Below are 12,797 nucleotides of genomic sequence, written 5' to 3'. Positions count from 1 at the left end.
GGTAGTCGTAGATGACGTGGAGCGTACTAGCTACCACGTGTCGAAAGAAGACCGCAAGTTAAACACGCAAATCCCACTATTCCCACTCTACCCCTCTCTCCCTGTTTGGCTCCTCCCATTTCCCCCTCACCGGATGTCATGGGCTGCCTTGGTCTCCAAGCTCTGCAAACCCCTGACTCATGCCGTGCCGCTGCCGTCCCCCTTTCTCTCCCTCTCTAAACATTAGGTCACTCCCTTCCTCCTCTTAACCTCCATAGCCTTCTTTCCCAATCTCTCCTTCCTCCTTCCGTCTCTATCTCTCCTCCGTGCCCTTCTCACCAAAGCTCACTCCTTTTCTGCTCTGCTTTCAAGTTTCAGGCCACTGAAAAACCCCACCTTTTGTTTGTTTCTCGATTTTCCGCTTTTTGGGGTTTCTTCGTCGTCCTCGCCGTCAATGGCATTTCAATCTCCTGTGTCGAAAGCCGCCGCCATTGAAACCAGCTGAGAGTGACAGACCCAGTTCGTCTTTTTGAGTTTGGTCTAGGTTTTACAGCAACCCTAGCTCTCTCTCTTCATTTCCAGTTTTGGGCAGTTTTTTTCTTTCTTTCTTTTGGAGGCTGTTTGGCTCCTGGAACTTCCGCCCCTTGAGTATACTAGCAACGGTAGCTTTTTTATTTATTTATTTAACATTTTTATGAAATTTATTGTGCATTTTCTTCATTGGGTTGGTTATTTGAGTACCAAAACGCTTATTTCTTGTTAAGTTTTGATTTTTCAGGTAATGTGATAAAAGGGGGCTTCTTGTTCTGTGAATTTGGGCCTCTCTAGATAATAGAGATGATGACGAATACTCATAGTTTTGTGTCGTGGGAGGAGCACACTCTGTGTCAAGAGCGCGGTAGCCGTGTGGTCCATTACTACTTGAAGGAGGCATCCGGGGAATTAGTGCTCGCTGTTATAGGGACTGAGAGGAGTATAAGGCACATGCTGTATGTTCTTTCAGATGAGTTCGTGAAGACTTACAAGTCCAAGGGATTCATTAATGTATGTACCAAATGGAGAGCAAGAAGAGAAGTTGTAGAATGGCTTACTTCCTTGGTCTCGAGACGTTGCTGGTCGGAGGTTTCAGGTATGTTATGTTATCTATTTCACTTTTTCAGGTTCCTTTTATGGAACTTTTTGAGTGGCATTGACTGAGTATGATGAATAATATCGTCCTATGTTGTGATCTGTGAGTGGAATTAAACTTTTGAATACAGGTTATCATAAGCATTGCCTCAATATACTGTTTAGATTAGAATTTCAATACAGAAGAAGAGTAGCCCTTGACGTACCATGTTTAGAATAACAAATTTAACCTTATGAAAAGGTCAAATTGGAGATATTTGTGAGATTGAATTGTGTCATCTTTTTGTTGCATTGCTGTAAATTTCTCAGGGCAAGCAGTAGCAGGTCTCTCCAACATTGCATCTTTTATCTTCTTATTTAGAATCTTGAGTTTTCAATTTTATAAACTGATTATCATAATATTTGGGACCGCAAATTGAGATGATATTTGTCTAAGGTCCTCCCCTAGAATTGCAATTTTGAAAGAAGACACGGTTCCATTTATACTAACATAGGAGGTCTTGAAAGTAATGAAACTGTGTTCTTTAATTTGTACGTTGGATTCTGTAGTGTAAGTGAGCATGCATGTGCATGAGCGTGCGTATGTGTGCTTTGTATGTGAAATATAGAGTAGAATGATTTTATTTCTGAACATTTAAACATGTAGACGGTGAATTCTTATGTTAATGATGTGCGAGGTTTTCAAACTTTTTAAATATATGGAGTTGTTCTAATGAATAAATAATTTATGAGTTACGGATATATGGTCTTAAGTAAATTGCTCTGGTAGTCGGCTTTAGTTATGTTAATGGCATGGTGTTACTTATTTTTCGAGAGAAAATAAAGTATACGTATTACAGAAGGCAAGAGTACAGAAAGGAGGCAAAAAAGGACAGATAAAGAAATTTTGTTTTCCCGAAACAAATGTACTCTTAATGAGGATATGTTTGTCCAACTACAGTTGCACGGAATTTGTTCTTTTATGTATGATAAAGAGTTATATTGCCTTTGCCTTAGAGGGGCATTTCATTTTCTAATTGGGTGTGGCGTAGTGGGGGACTTACTTGAACCTGCCTTTGAATTCTGTTAGTAACCTATTTTAGCGTATCAAAGCATTGTGTTTTGCGGGTGCAGTTTTTCCTTAGGATGTAGTTCTATGCTTATGTTCTTTCCATAGAACGGATAGCTAGAGTATCAAAAGAAACTTATTTTTTGAGATAACAGTGATAATATGTAAGGGTATTTCTGTCCCCAACAGATGTTTATAACATGATGACTTTATATATGGCAAAAGACATTTCCAATTTTATATATAGCATATATTTTGTCTTGGCTCTGGCGAGGTAATTTCTTTTACATTATTTATATATTTGGGGGTCGGAGGCATGCTTGAACCTGCCTTTGAATTTCTTACTATGGCCTGTTCTAGAATACCACAGTATTGTGTTTTGTAACTGATAAGGTTTTCTTTAGGAATGTAATTCTAAGCTCATGCTTCTCCATATGGTATAGTTGATAGTTCTGGAACCAAGTAAACCATTCTTAATCAAATCAAAGTAAGTTTTTCATTAGGAATGCAATGTAATCAGAAGATATCTGGGCTGATACATAATTCCTTTTCTATTAGTTGACAATTATTTGCATTAGAGAAATTTTACCTTCTTTTACCTTTCAAATATTTTCTGTTATGAGAAGGGAGGGAGTATTCCGGCCACCTTTCTTTTAAAAATGAAAATTATTTTGGATTAGGAATCCGAAAAAAAGTCAGTAACTTAAGTCTATACGTTAGTGATTTATTGTTAGAGGAGATTGCCTACATTAATTTGGTTTCTTTTGATAAACCGAAATCCAATTTTTTGTAAAGAAATATGTAAAGCCAATTATATTTCAGCATCTTTCCAAAAAGGAGAGGCTGGCTCTATGTGTCTACTACCGTCATTCTTTATAAGCTCTTTCTGCCAGCTTGTTCTCATGTCACGTTAAACATCCTGGCCTTCTACTTCTTCAAACTTCACAAATCCACTGCACCTAAGGAAGCGATTGAGAAAGAGAGAGAGAGAGAGAGAGAGAGGGAGAGCTAGTATGAGTTCATCAACTGGATTTTCAACCTCAAATGATAGAATGGGTATCCGACCTTAAATTATGCCTATTAATTTCTTTTTCTTAGTGTTTTGTACCATCTTCCGTGTTTATTACATGTTCACATTTTGGAACCACGATTTGATTGCTCGCTGAACAATTTGGAATTATAGCCTGATGTGAATTATTTACTTCCTCTTTCTTTTCTTTTTTTTCGTTGGGGGGGGGTATGGATGGTGAATCTTAAAATCCTAATTTCGTGAGCTTTTCTTTCTCACCTCTGAAATTTGGGAAGATTTTAGTTCCTGTAAGTAGTCTATTTGTTCACACCCCTAGGAATTCAGAATCTGGCTATGGAGTCCTTGCTTCTGTTCAACGTAGACTATGTACCGAGTGTAATGTATCATACAGCATGGTAAGTGGGTAGCAATAGACATGCATATTTGATTTGAACTTTTCCTGTTTTGAGTAACATCTGAAATTGTTGATTTGAGAAATGGCACACCTTTTCATTCCATTCAGCCTCTGTTATTGTAAGAAAGTTTTCATCTAAAGCCATAACGTTAAATGGAAGCATTAAGTTATTTGGACATTAATAGGTTTGAATATTGATTTATCATATTTTGGGTTTTCTAAGGCTTTTTTGTGGTTACAGGGTTTTGTAAGGTTTAATCAATTAATATTGTGAAATCAACATTTCGTTCACCTTATTCATTGATCATTAAATAAAGTTCAGAAAGCTGGCTGCTTGTGTACCTTTCTTTCTCATCCATTTTTGTGCTGACTAGTCAAGATTGGAAAGCATACCATGGTGCTATTTTGTCACTTGTTGATAAGCATTTTTTTAACTGCTGAGTTTTCAAATCCCCAAAATCAGTTCTTGCATTATGCCTCTATATTCATGTATGGTCTTTTGTCACGTTTTACTCTACTAATGCTCATTTGACTTTGAAGTATAATTTAAAGCAAACCTACTCATCCTATAACAGATTCACCAACAGATGAAACAACACAACCATTGCCAATTACTGGACTCGGTGCTCGCCAAACTTATATGCCTGATCAGATGGTATTCACATACAGTTATTTGCTAAGTCTGGATTTTGGGTTCATAGATATATTTTACTAAGTTCTCTCTTTCTTTTCATAGGTTCCAAGGAAATTGAAAGTTCACAATTCAGACATTGAATGGTCTGGTATTGCCTGGATTTGTGCCAAACAGCTCAAGCATTACCCTGCATTTCACAGGAATGGAGCTACCATTTCTGTAAGTATCAAATGATTTACTTCTTTTGTTGTACGACTTATAATTTCTACATTAGTGGTACTCTTTCTTTGAAGAGGTCGCACTTGGTGCGATGGCAAGTGCCTTCGCCCATGAGCGATAGGTCTCGGGTTCGAGACTTGGGAGCAGCCTCTCCATAAATGGAGGTAAGGCTAACCGACATTCACCTCTCCCAGACCCTGCGTAAAGCGGGAGCCTTGTGCACTGGGTACGACCTTTTTAGTGGTACTCTTTCTTTCCTTAAGTAGCATCTTTTTAATTTGCATTGATAAGCTGTGTAATGTTTATTTTGTGACCCTGATTTTCAGGTCCATTCCTTTGTCTTTGTATTGGCTTTGGAAGAAGAAAGCCACTACCTAGGTTACGTGGAAGACATGTATGAAGACAAGAAAAGTCAGAAAAAGGTTAAAGTGCGTTGGTTTCACCACACTTGGGAAGTCACGGGTGTAATCCCTGATCTGAATCCACACCCCAGAGAAGTTTTTATCACACCTTATGTTCAGGTGATCAATGCTGAGTGTGTTGGTGGTCCTGCAACAGTTCTGACTCCTAAGCACTACGAAAAATGCTTAGCTGTTGTAGCTCATAAATCTTCCTCTGGAATCCTTATGTGCTTTCGGCAACTTGGGGACTACAAGGTTAAGCCCTTCAGTCTTGCTAAATTGCGGGGGTATTCTAATCAAGCAATTCTGTCTTCTCTAGATGTCTACATCTCCAAGCAAAAAGCCAAAGCGAAGTACCATAAATTATGTGATGAAGATGAGGTAGAGTTAGCACCTGATGATCCTCTGAGGATGAGCCTTAAGAGAAACAGAACCAGCAAGGCGAATCAGGGACATTGTGGTGTTAAAAATTTGGTCACTGGGAATCATTTACCAAATTGCGTTCCAACATACCCAAAGTTGAAATTAAAATTATCAACGAAAACCATGGGAGTTAAGATTGCTGGATCGGAGCCCATACGCCCAGTTTCTTTTAAGGTTGGTGAAAAGATGGAGTTGCTCTGTCAGGATAGTGGCATACGAGGATGTTGGTTTAGGTGTCAGGTCTTGCAGACATCTCAAAAGCTTCTCAAAGTTCAATATGATGATTTGCAAGATGTGGATGGATCTGGCAATCTGGAGGTATGCAGTCTTCTAGAGATCTTTGTTTTGAATTCTTTTCTGGCTAATATTAGAACGAAGGGAGCATGAGAAAACATTGTTTTAATATTACTATATAGCAGTTGACCCACTTAGTGGGATAAGGCTTTGTTGTTGTAAATATTACTATATAGCTTGGTTGCTATTCGTCTATTCATGATTTGAGTGCATGATCTCCATGAGTCAAACTAATATAAAACAGATTGCCTATAAGTCTGTGTTCTATTATGCGCATTTGCAAGAATTTTTTTTTTTTTTTCATCTTTTTGGTAGAGGTCGCACTTGGTGCGATGGTAAGTGCCTTCGCCCATGAGCGGTAGGTCTCGGGTTCGAGACTTGGGAGCAGCCTCTCCATAAAATGGGGGTAAGGCTAGCCGACATTCACCTCTCCCAGACCCTGCGTAAAGCGGGAGCCTTGTGCACTGGGTACGACCTTTTCATCTTTTTGGTAATTGGCTTGTTTGTGTAAACTAATCGCTGAATGAATTTAGATATTCACATGTTTTTTAATGTGTAGGAATGGGTCCCTGCCTTTAAAGTTGCTGCTCCTGATAAATTAGGCATGAGATACTCAGGCCGCCTGACAATCCGACCCTGTCGTCTCAATGATTCTACAGAGGTTTGTTTTGAGGTTGGAGTAGCAGTTGATGCGTGGTGGTGTGATGGCTGGTGGGAAGGTGTTGTTACTGGAGTTAACATTTCTGGGACTGATAGTATACAAGTCTACTTCCCTGGTATGCTCTCAGATGGAAAGCTGCTTTTATTTGATTCAAATTATGTTTTTACCTTTCAGAGTGCTTTGTTTAATTGACTTGAACTTATTGAAGCTGGTAAAATGTTTTATCTGGTTTTCCGATCAGTTATTGGGGTGAGTGATGTTTCTTTCAATGTATCCTAGGTGAGAAGAAGCTTATGAGTTTCCCGAGAAAGGATGTTAGGGCTTCCAGAGACTGGGTTGAGAACAGATGGGTTGATGTGAAGGCAAAGCCTGATGTATTCTCATACGTATCTGAAAATATCAGTTCTAGCACGAAGCTCTTATCAGTCTCTTCTAGCTCTATGGCAAAAGCTTCTTCTAAACTTGAAGCTGTTGAAGAGAAACAGGAATCACCAGATTTAGCCCCACTGGATGAGGAGTTGGGAAAGGTGACGAGAATGAATATGCGGAAGTGGCCTTGTACCAGTAATGAAGACGAGATTAACAATTCAAGCGATGGCAATGGCGGTGATGATTGTGCTTGCAACAAAACTGAGAAATGTGAAACACTAGAAGCCACAGAAGTGGCTGCACATGGCTGAGGTCGAGAATTTTGACCTTGCTGATAGGATCTTGGAAGGTTTAGGTACATGGTTCTTGTAGATAAGACGAACCGTCGGCAGAGGGGAAAAAGGGAAAAGAACTATCAAGTTTCTAACATCATGAGAATTGGAAGCTGTACAGCTTTATATCTGATAGATTCAAGTTTTTTTTTTGGATATGAACAAGTGCTCCAAGTAAATGTGATCCAATGGTGAGCAGGTGTTGGGCTATTAACTCGCAGGAGTAATTGGTGTGTGCTTTTGCACGCATGCCTTGTGTAGCAACTTCTGAAAATTTCCCTATATATGTATCTTAATAGTATCTTTTGAGTCCTAGTTTTCTGTCTTCGGAACTAATTGTAAAGCTTATAAAGATTAAGACATCCTTAACTTAATTAGATGCACTTAACTGCTAATCGTTTGATCTTTCACACAACCGCGCTATGTTCTATGTTTGTAACCTCTCGTAACATGATAAGAAATGTAGCTGTTAATCATTTGATCTTTCACGCGACCGCTATGTTCTATGTTTGTAACCTTTTGTTACATGATTACGAACATAGCAGACAAGTGAAAGATCACATGACCAGTATGTACAATAAGGAAAGCAGAGGCTGCCAATCTTTCATATTTTACTGTTAAGCTAGTGGAACAGGGTAGTTGAGAAAATCGGGAAATTAAGAAAAGAAGTATGGCAGAAGCATTTGCAAATTTGTTATTTCTCTGGAACAAAATTGATGCATATGAAAATAATTTACAACAAAAACAACACCAAGCCTGCAACAGCGTCAACTATCAAGGCTGAGCGATGCCCTTTTTCACGAGCATGTCATAAACCCTGTCGATCTTATTAGGTTCAATCTTGAATAGTTGATGGACATCTGATCTTTTACTGACTCTGCCACTGAAGATTTCAATTGATATAACTTCTTGCATCTTAAGGAAAACGGGTGGTGGCAATCTAATCTCGCTGCAGAGACGTTTCTCCTGCCATGGGACAAAAAATGTAGATTGTTTCAGAAAAAGGCTTTGAACAAACATAACGAGTACAAAAGAACACACTCAATCAATATTAGGAGCGCGCGGCAGTTAGTTGTGCTTGCTTGTTGACAAACTAATGAGTTGGTAAATAAATACTTACAGCTTCAGACAGTAGATCTGATCGATAAAATCCCACTGTATCCAAATCGCGGGCAGAGCCTGAAGTGGCCTGTCCAGCTGGCCTCGAATTTGAGTCCTTGCCAATGCCAACAGACTCCAAGGACATGAACAAATTTGGACCTCCCTGACTGCTTGGACCAACTTGCCCACTTTCCTTTGCTCTGCGAGCATTTTCTTCAGCTTCCCTTCTTCGTTTCTGTAAAAGATATCTATCTGCATCCGCTGATGTACGGCAACCAGCAGCTCTGGCTTCCTGCAAGATTATATTACAAGATTCGTGAGAAAGGACTTAATAAAGCCGTACCCATGTGTTTTTGCGTGTCTGCTACAAAACAAGTGCTTATAGATTTAATAGTGAAAGGAAAGATATGGCTCTTGTCCATGAAAATGGACCATACATTCCAATTGGTAACTGAAAATGGATTAATATCCAAGAGCAGTTTGTTCTCTGCCAAGTATCATACCTTAAGTTCTTGAATTCTTTTCAACGTACGATGCTCCGAAATAACTGTCTGAAGTAATTCGTCATGCTCTTCCTTGGAATGGAAACACATGAAGACATCATAGCGTCGGCATATAGCCTTTTCTTCAGGCGATAGGTCCTTCTCAAAAGGATTAGGATATAATAAATTTCTTTCTAGTATGAAATCCTTTCTACGCTTCCTCTCATCAAGTCTGCAAACAAATTATCCCCGTGAAGGTAAAAACATCAACAGCTTTACGTAATAATTGCTGCGTCAAATCTCAACTTCAGGCAACGGGTCATGTAATATTGCTGAGTAAACTCAACTTCTACTCAATGTACATCAAAAATACAAAAAGCAGTTGAGCCAAAAATAACACACAAAACAGAAATCCTCATCGATTGTATTAATGATTAAATTTCATATTCTTTTTTTTCAATTATTGCTAACTTGTCCTGCGTTATGGTACGTCAAGTTCTAGAAATAAATGGATGCACCAAAATCAACTTAGCGAGTGACTACCTCTTTGCGTAGATTCGCAACACTTTTAACTTCAGCTCACGCTCATCATTAGTGTCAGTATCCTTAAACTCCATGTCAGCCAATAGCTGCTCAGAATCGTTATCGTATTCAGTATCGAACTCCTGCCTTTTGGCATTATAGCCACTCGACTCAACTAAAGAAGGATCCTTACTCCCCAAAGTACTTGGGTTCTTTCCTTTCCTTTCTGCTTGAGGATCTGCCAGAAATAATAGAAACAAGTAAGATTCAGTAATTCATCACTACCATATAAAATTATGTACCCCGCACCAATACTTTTAACTTAATAATCACATACAGATAGAAGATGAGTAGACGTTAGCGATACACAAGAGAAATTATTCTTGTGTCACATGATTCCATCTTAGAGAACATCAGTCATGTGATTTACCTGAGAATAAACGCTCACACATGCAAACAGACAAGAGTACAACCATCATTTCTTAGCCTTAGTGTTTAAACTTGTTTCAAATTATGTCAGGGCATATAACCAATTTATTAGTGGAAGCTTTGTATCACCTTCCAGTTTAATGACACTGGGACCATCTTTAACCTGGGCCATGTTGGATGGTTTCTTGTTACCAGCTGCTGCTGCAACATTTGCACCACTAGAGCGAAGTCCAGATTCTACATCTGAATAACAGGAAAGCAAGGAATAAACCTGAGATTCGTCCAAGGTCATCTTTATTTGATAAATCGTTAACATGGAGTCAGGGATAGATCTTATCTGACCAGAGTTGATGCTAGACATTAAATGGCCAGAAGAACCACCTTTGTGCGTATCTTCCACTCTGAATAAATTAAGATAACTCCCATTAAAAATGTATCATGTGTACTACTACTAATAGTCTAATATCATGAATCTATTGGGATGATGACCATACTTGGTTCTTGAAGGAGAAAATGGAGATTCCTCCTTCACATTATGATCCCCCAGCGTAGGAAATCCTATAACAGTCACAGGTATTTGATAATAAGAAAAACTAACACCAACCATAAAATGAAAAAAATATAAAACCAAAACAACCAGAAGGCACACATAAACTACAAAGTATGTACCTCCTAATTCACCAGAATTTAAATGTTTTTTCTTATTTTAGTAGAAGAGAAATATATAAAAGCCGAATGCGGGAAATTCAACTAATCTGTGTCTTCCATGAGATTTATCATTAAATGTGAGGACCATTTGTGTAACATCAGCCACCCTATATGCATAAATCCAGCAATACAAAAACAATTTTTTAACGAACATGCTACTGGTTCAGAATGGAAGGAAACAAAAATACCAAAACATAGAGAAGAAGTAATCATCACTAACCTTTCTTGTCCTCGCCATGCCCTTTAGCCATAGCAAGAAGCTCCTTTCTATTTTTTCCAACTACATGAGACATGTCCTTGAACAAATATATTCCACAACTTGATTACTTTTGTGAAAAGTTAAAACTCAAAAGAGAACTGACTTGTTTAAAATTTCATTATACCGGAAGAGGAAAGTACGGTGAGTTCAAATAAACATTTGTGTAGTGTTCTATACATTGCTCTTTACTCTTCGTCCCAACATGCTCTGCAACTTCAGCCCAGTTCCCCAATCCATACATTTCAGTTGCCTACAATAAGGAATGTAAACAACAAAGACTGAAATTAGATACAAGTCAAATAGAAAAGGATCTCTAGCAACTTCATTTGAAGGATTAAAAACAAATCAAAATACCTCCAAAAGCAGTATTTCATCATCTGCATTCCAGTCTGGACAAATAAGTGGGAAAGATAAATTATCCTGTTGAAAGGGAAATGCAAATGTAAGCGTAAGTGCAGCGAGGGATACATTTCATTGTCACTATTACTTGCATCATAACTGGATAAAAACTAGACTAACAACCCTGTTGTGAGAAAAATTAAATATATAATGAAATAAGTTAAAAAATAAACGCCTGACTGGACATTGTTTTTACCATTAGAAAAGCATTTTACAAACAGAGTTTCAGTTACATATAAGAACATAAAGAGTAAGTCAAAAGATAAAGAGTCTTAGATGACAATATTCCTCTCAATTTCTCAACTTCATAGAAAAAGGAAGTCTAACTCTTTGGCTGTTAGATAGTTTCTTAAACAGGGATACACTCGTTTCTAATTTACAAGACACTTCATTCACATTGCTCATCAAATAATTAAAAACCACGCAGAACTCTACTTAACAAGATACAAGAAAAAAGAGACTGAAATCTTAATACTAACCATAACCCTGTAAGAGTGGTTGCTTTTATGGGATGTCACCTCAGCTCCAACAGAAAAACACTCTATACATAGGTCAAAATCAGGGCACATACAACACTTGATTCGGACCTTCCCTGTGATGTCTTTATTGCAATAATTGCAGTGGTAAGCCCTTTTTCCTTCACTTGTTCCCTGACCTGCACCCAAAATTTCGAAAATTTGAAATGAAATAATGAATGAACAAAGAAAACATAACTATTTTTGGATGATTATAACAAATGAAATAAAGAATGTCATTTGACAAAGAGGCGACAGTGATTCTCCGTTGGCCTGATTATAACATCGTAATACCACTATAACAAGAAGTCAAAACAGCAAATTACTAACCATTTGTAACATCTCACTTTTAAACGGATTCAATTTATAACTACAAGATAGTGGGGAAAGTACCTGCAGCTGAAGACTCTAAATTTTCTCCACTGGAAGGATTCTTTTTTCTCCTTGATCTGCTTGATCAAAAGTTGGTAAGCAGAGAAACTTAATAAACGTCTTGAAAAGATAATGAAACATCAGTAGAATCCAAGTAGCAAAACGGATATTGAGTAAAGAATTCTGCCATAGGATACAGGCAGCCTGATGAGCAGAAACAAAGCGAAAAATAAAATCAAAACATTTGCAAAATTATAACTTGCTACTTGGGCTTCCCTACATTTTTCGGGAAAATACAAATCCTACAAGTTATCTGGGATTGACTAAAATTCCAGGCAAGTTCACATTTTCCAGTTGACCGAACAGTCAGTCGTTCTCTTGTATAACAATTTAACAACTTTTAGATGTTTTTAACAAAACCAAAGCTCCAAAACGTACCCCAAATGCCAAATTTTCCCAAACACCAATCAAAATCCCTAACCACGCAAAGGTCAAATGCAACTTCAACTAATAATGTACAACAAAAAATAATAAAACTTTAATTCAAAACCAACTAAAACCTTTGAGTGGGGTCCTCATCAGAGTGAAAGTTTCCACGAGAACGACCCATGTCGTTGATTCCTGAAGCTGCGAGAGCTCGCGAGTAGCACCACCACCTGCTCTAACTGTGCCTGTTCAAACTTCAAACGCACGTATATATCCAAGAAGCCTTCTTCAACCCCCAAAATTCGAAGCTGTAAACTGGGTCTGCTAGTTTTCCGAACTGGGATCAATGGGTCAATTCAGAAATTCAGACACTCGTGAGATATTCCCTCCTCTGTGAAGATTTGGGTTTTCGGGTTTTTTGTGTGCCATAAAAAGCTTAAAGCTTTCAGAGGCTGCAAATAATGCCTGGTTTTGACTATGAGTGTAGTGCAGTAGTTTATAGGTAAAATCCGAGTTTGGGATTTTTATTTGGGTTATTCGGTTGGTGTCTGTTTGGTTGGCGAGAAAATGGCGTTTGCCAGACAAGAAAAGAACGAGTTTTTATTTTGGTCTGAAAGGAAAAACCAGTGGATATTGAAATGGACTTGATTTGGGCCGAGCTTTCGTACGTTG

At 38.2% G+C, this 12,797-nt stretch overlaps 2 protein-coding genes across 3 annotated transcripts; one reads left to right on the top strand and one right to left on the bottom strand.

Moving 5' to 3' along the window:
• The first annotated feature begins 96 nt into the window (after nt 1-96).
• Nucleotides 97-7,307, top strand: LOC126586211 (uncharacterized). 2 transcript variants are annotated; one of them, XM_050250939.1, is made up of 7 exons: nt 97-641; nt 758-1,108; nt 4,167-4,234; nt 4,316-4,432; nt 4,759-5,574; nt 6,110-6,326; nt 6,491-7,307. In XM_050250939.1, the coding sequence occupies exons 2-7, from the start codon at nt 817-819 to the stop codon at nt 6,889-6,891; spliced, it is 1,911 nt and encodes a 636-aa protein (XP_050106896.1). In that variant the 5' UTR covers nt 97-641; nt 758-816; the 3' UTR covers nt 6,892-7,307. The 2 variants fall into 2 exon arrangements, with proteins under 2 accessions (XP_050106896.1, XP_050106895.1); XM_050250938.1 differs by having other exon boundaries at nt 4,155-4,234.
• A 244-nt stretch (nt 7,308-7,551) lies between these two features.
• LOC126586212 (transcriptional adapter ADA2-like) lies at nt 7,552-12,722 on the bottom strand. The gene is made up of 13 exons (XM_050250940.1): nt 12,260-12,722; nt 11,721-11,776; nt 11,292-11,467; nt 10,768-10,833; nt 10,538-10,663; nt 10,375-10,450; nt 9,941-10,004; nt 9,789-9,847; nt 9,576-9,689; nt 9,039-9,255; nt 8,517-8,727; nt 8,033-8,305; nt 7,552-7,878 (listed from the first exon to the last, which is right to left on the bottom strand). Exons 1-13 carry the CDS (start codon nt 12,307-12,309, stop codon nt 7,687-7,689), a joined length of 1,680 nt encoding a protein of 559 aa, XP_050106897.1. The 5' UTR covers nt 12,310-12,722; the 3' UTR covers nt 7,552-7,686.
• Nucleotides 12,723-12,797: the final 75 nt, after the last annotated feature.

This window comes from Malus sylvestris, chromosome 10 (genome assembly GCF_916048215.2).
Source record: "Malus sylvestris chromosome 10, drMalSylv7.2, whole genome shotgun sequence".
Classification (NCBI taxonomy): domain Eukaryota; kingdom Viridiplantae; phylum Streptophyta; class Magnoliopsida; order Rosales; family Rosaceae; genus Malus; species Malus sylvestris.
The sequence above is the reverse complement of the archived record's forward strand: the minus strand, read 5'-3'. Positions and strand labels throughout refer to the sequence as shown.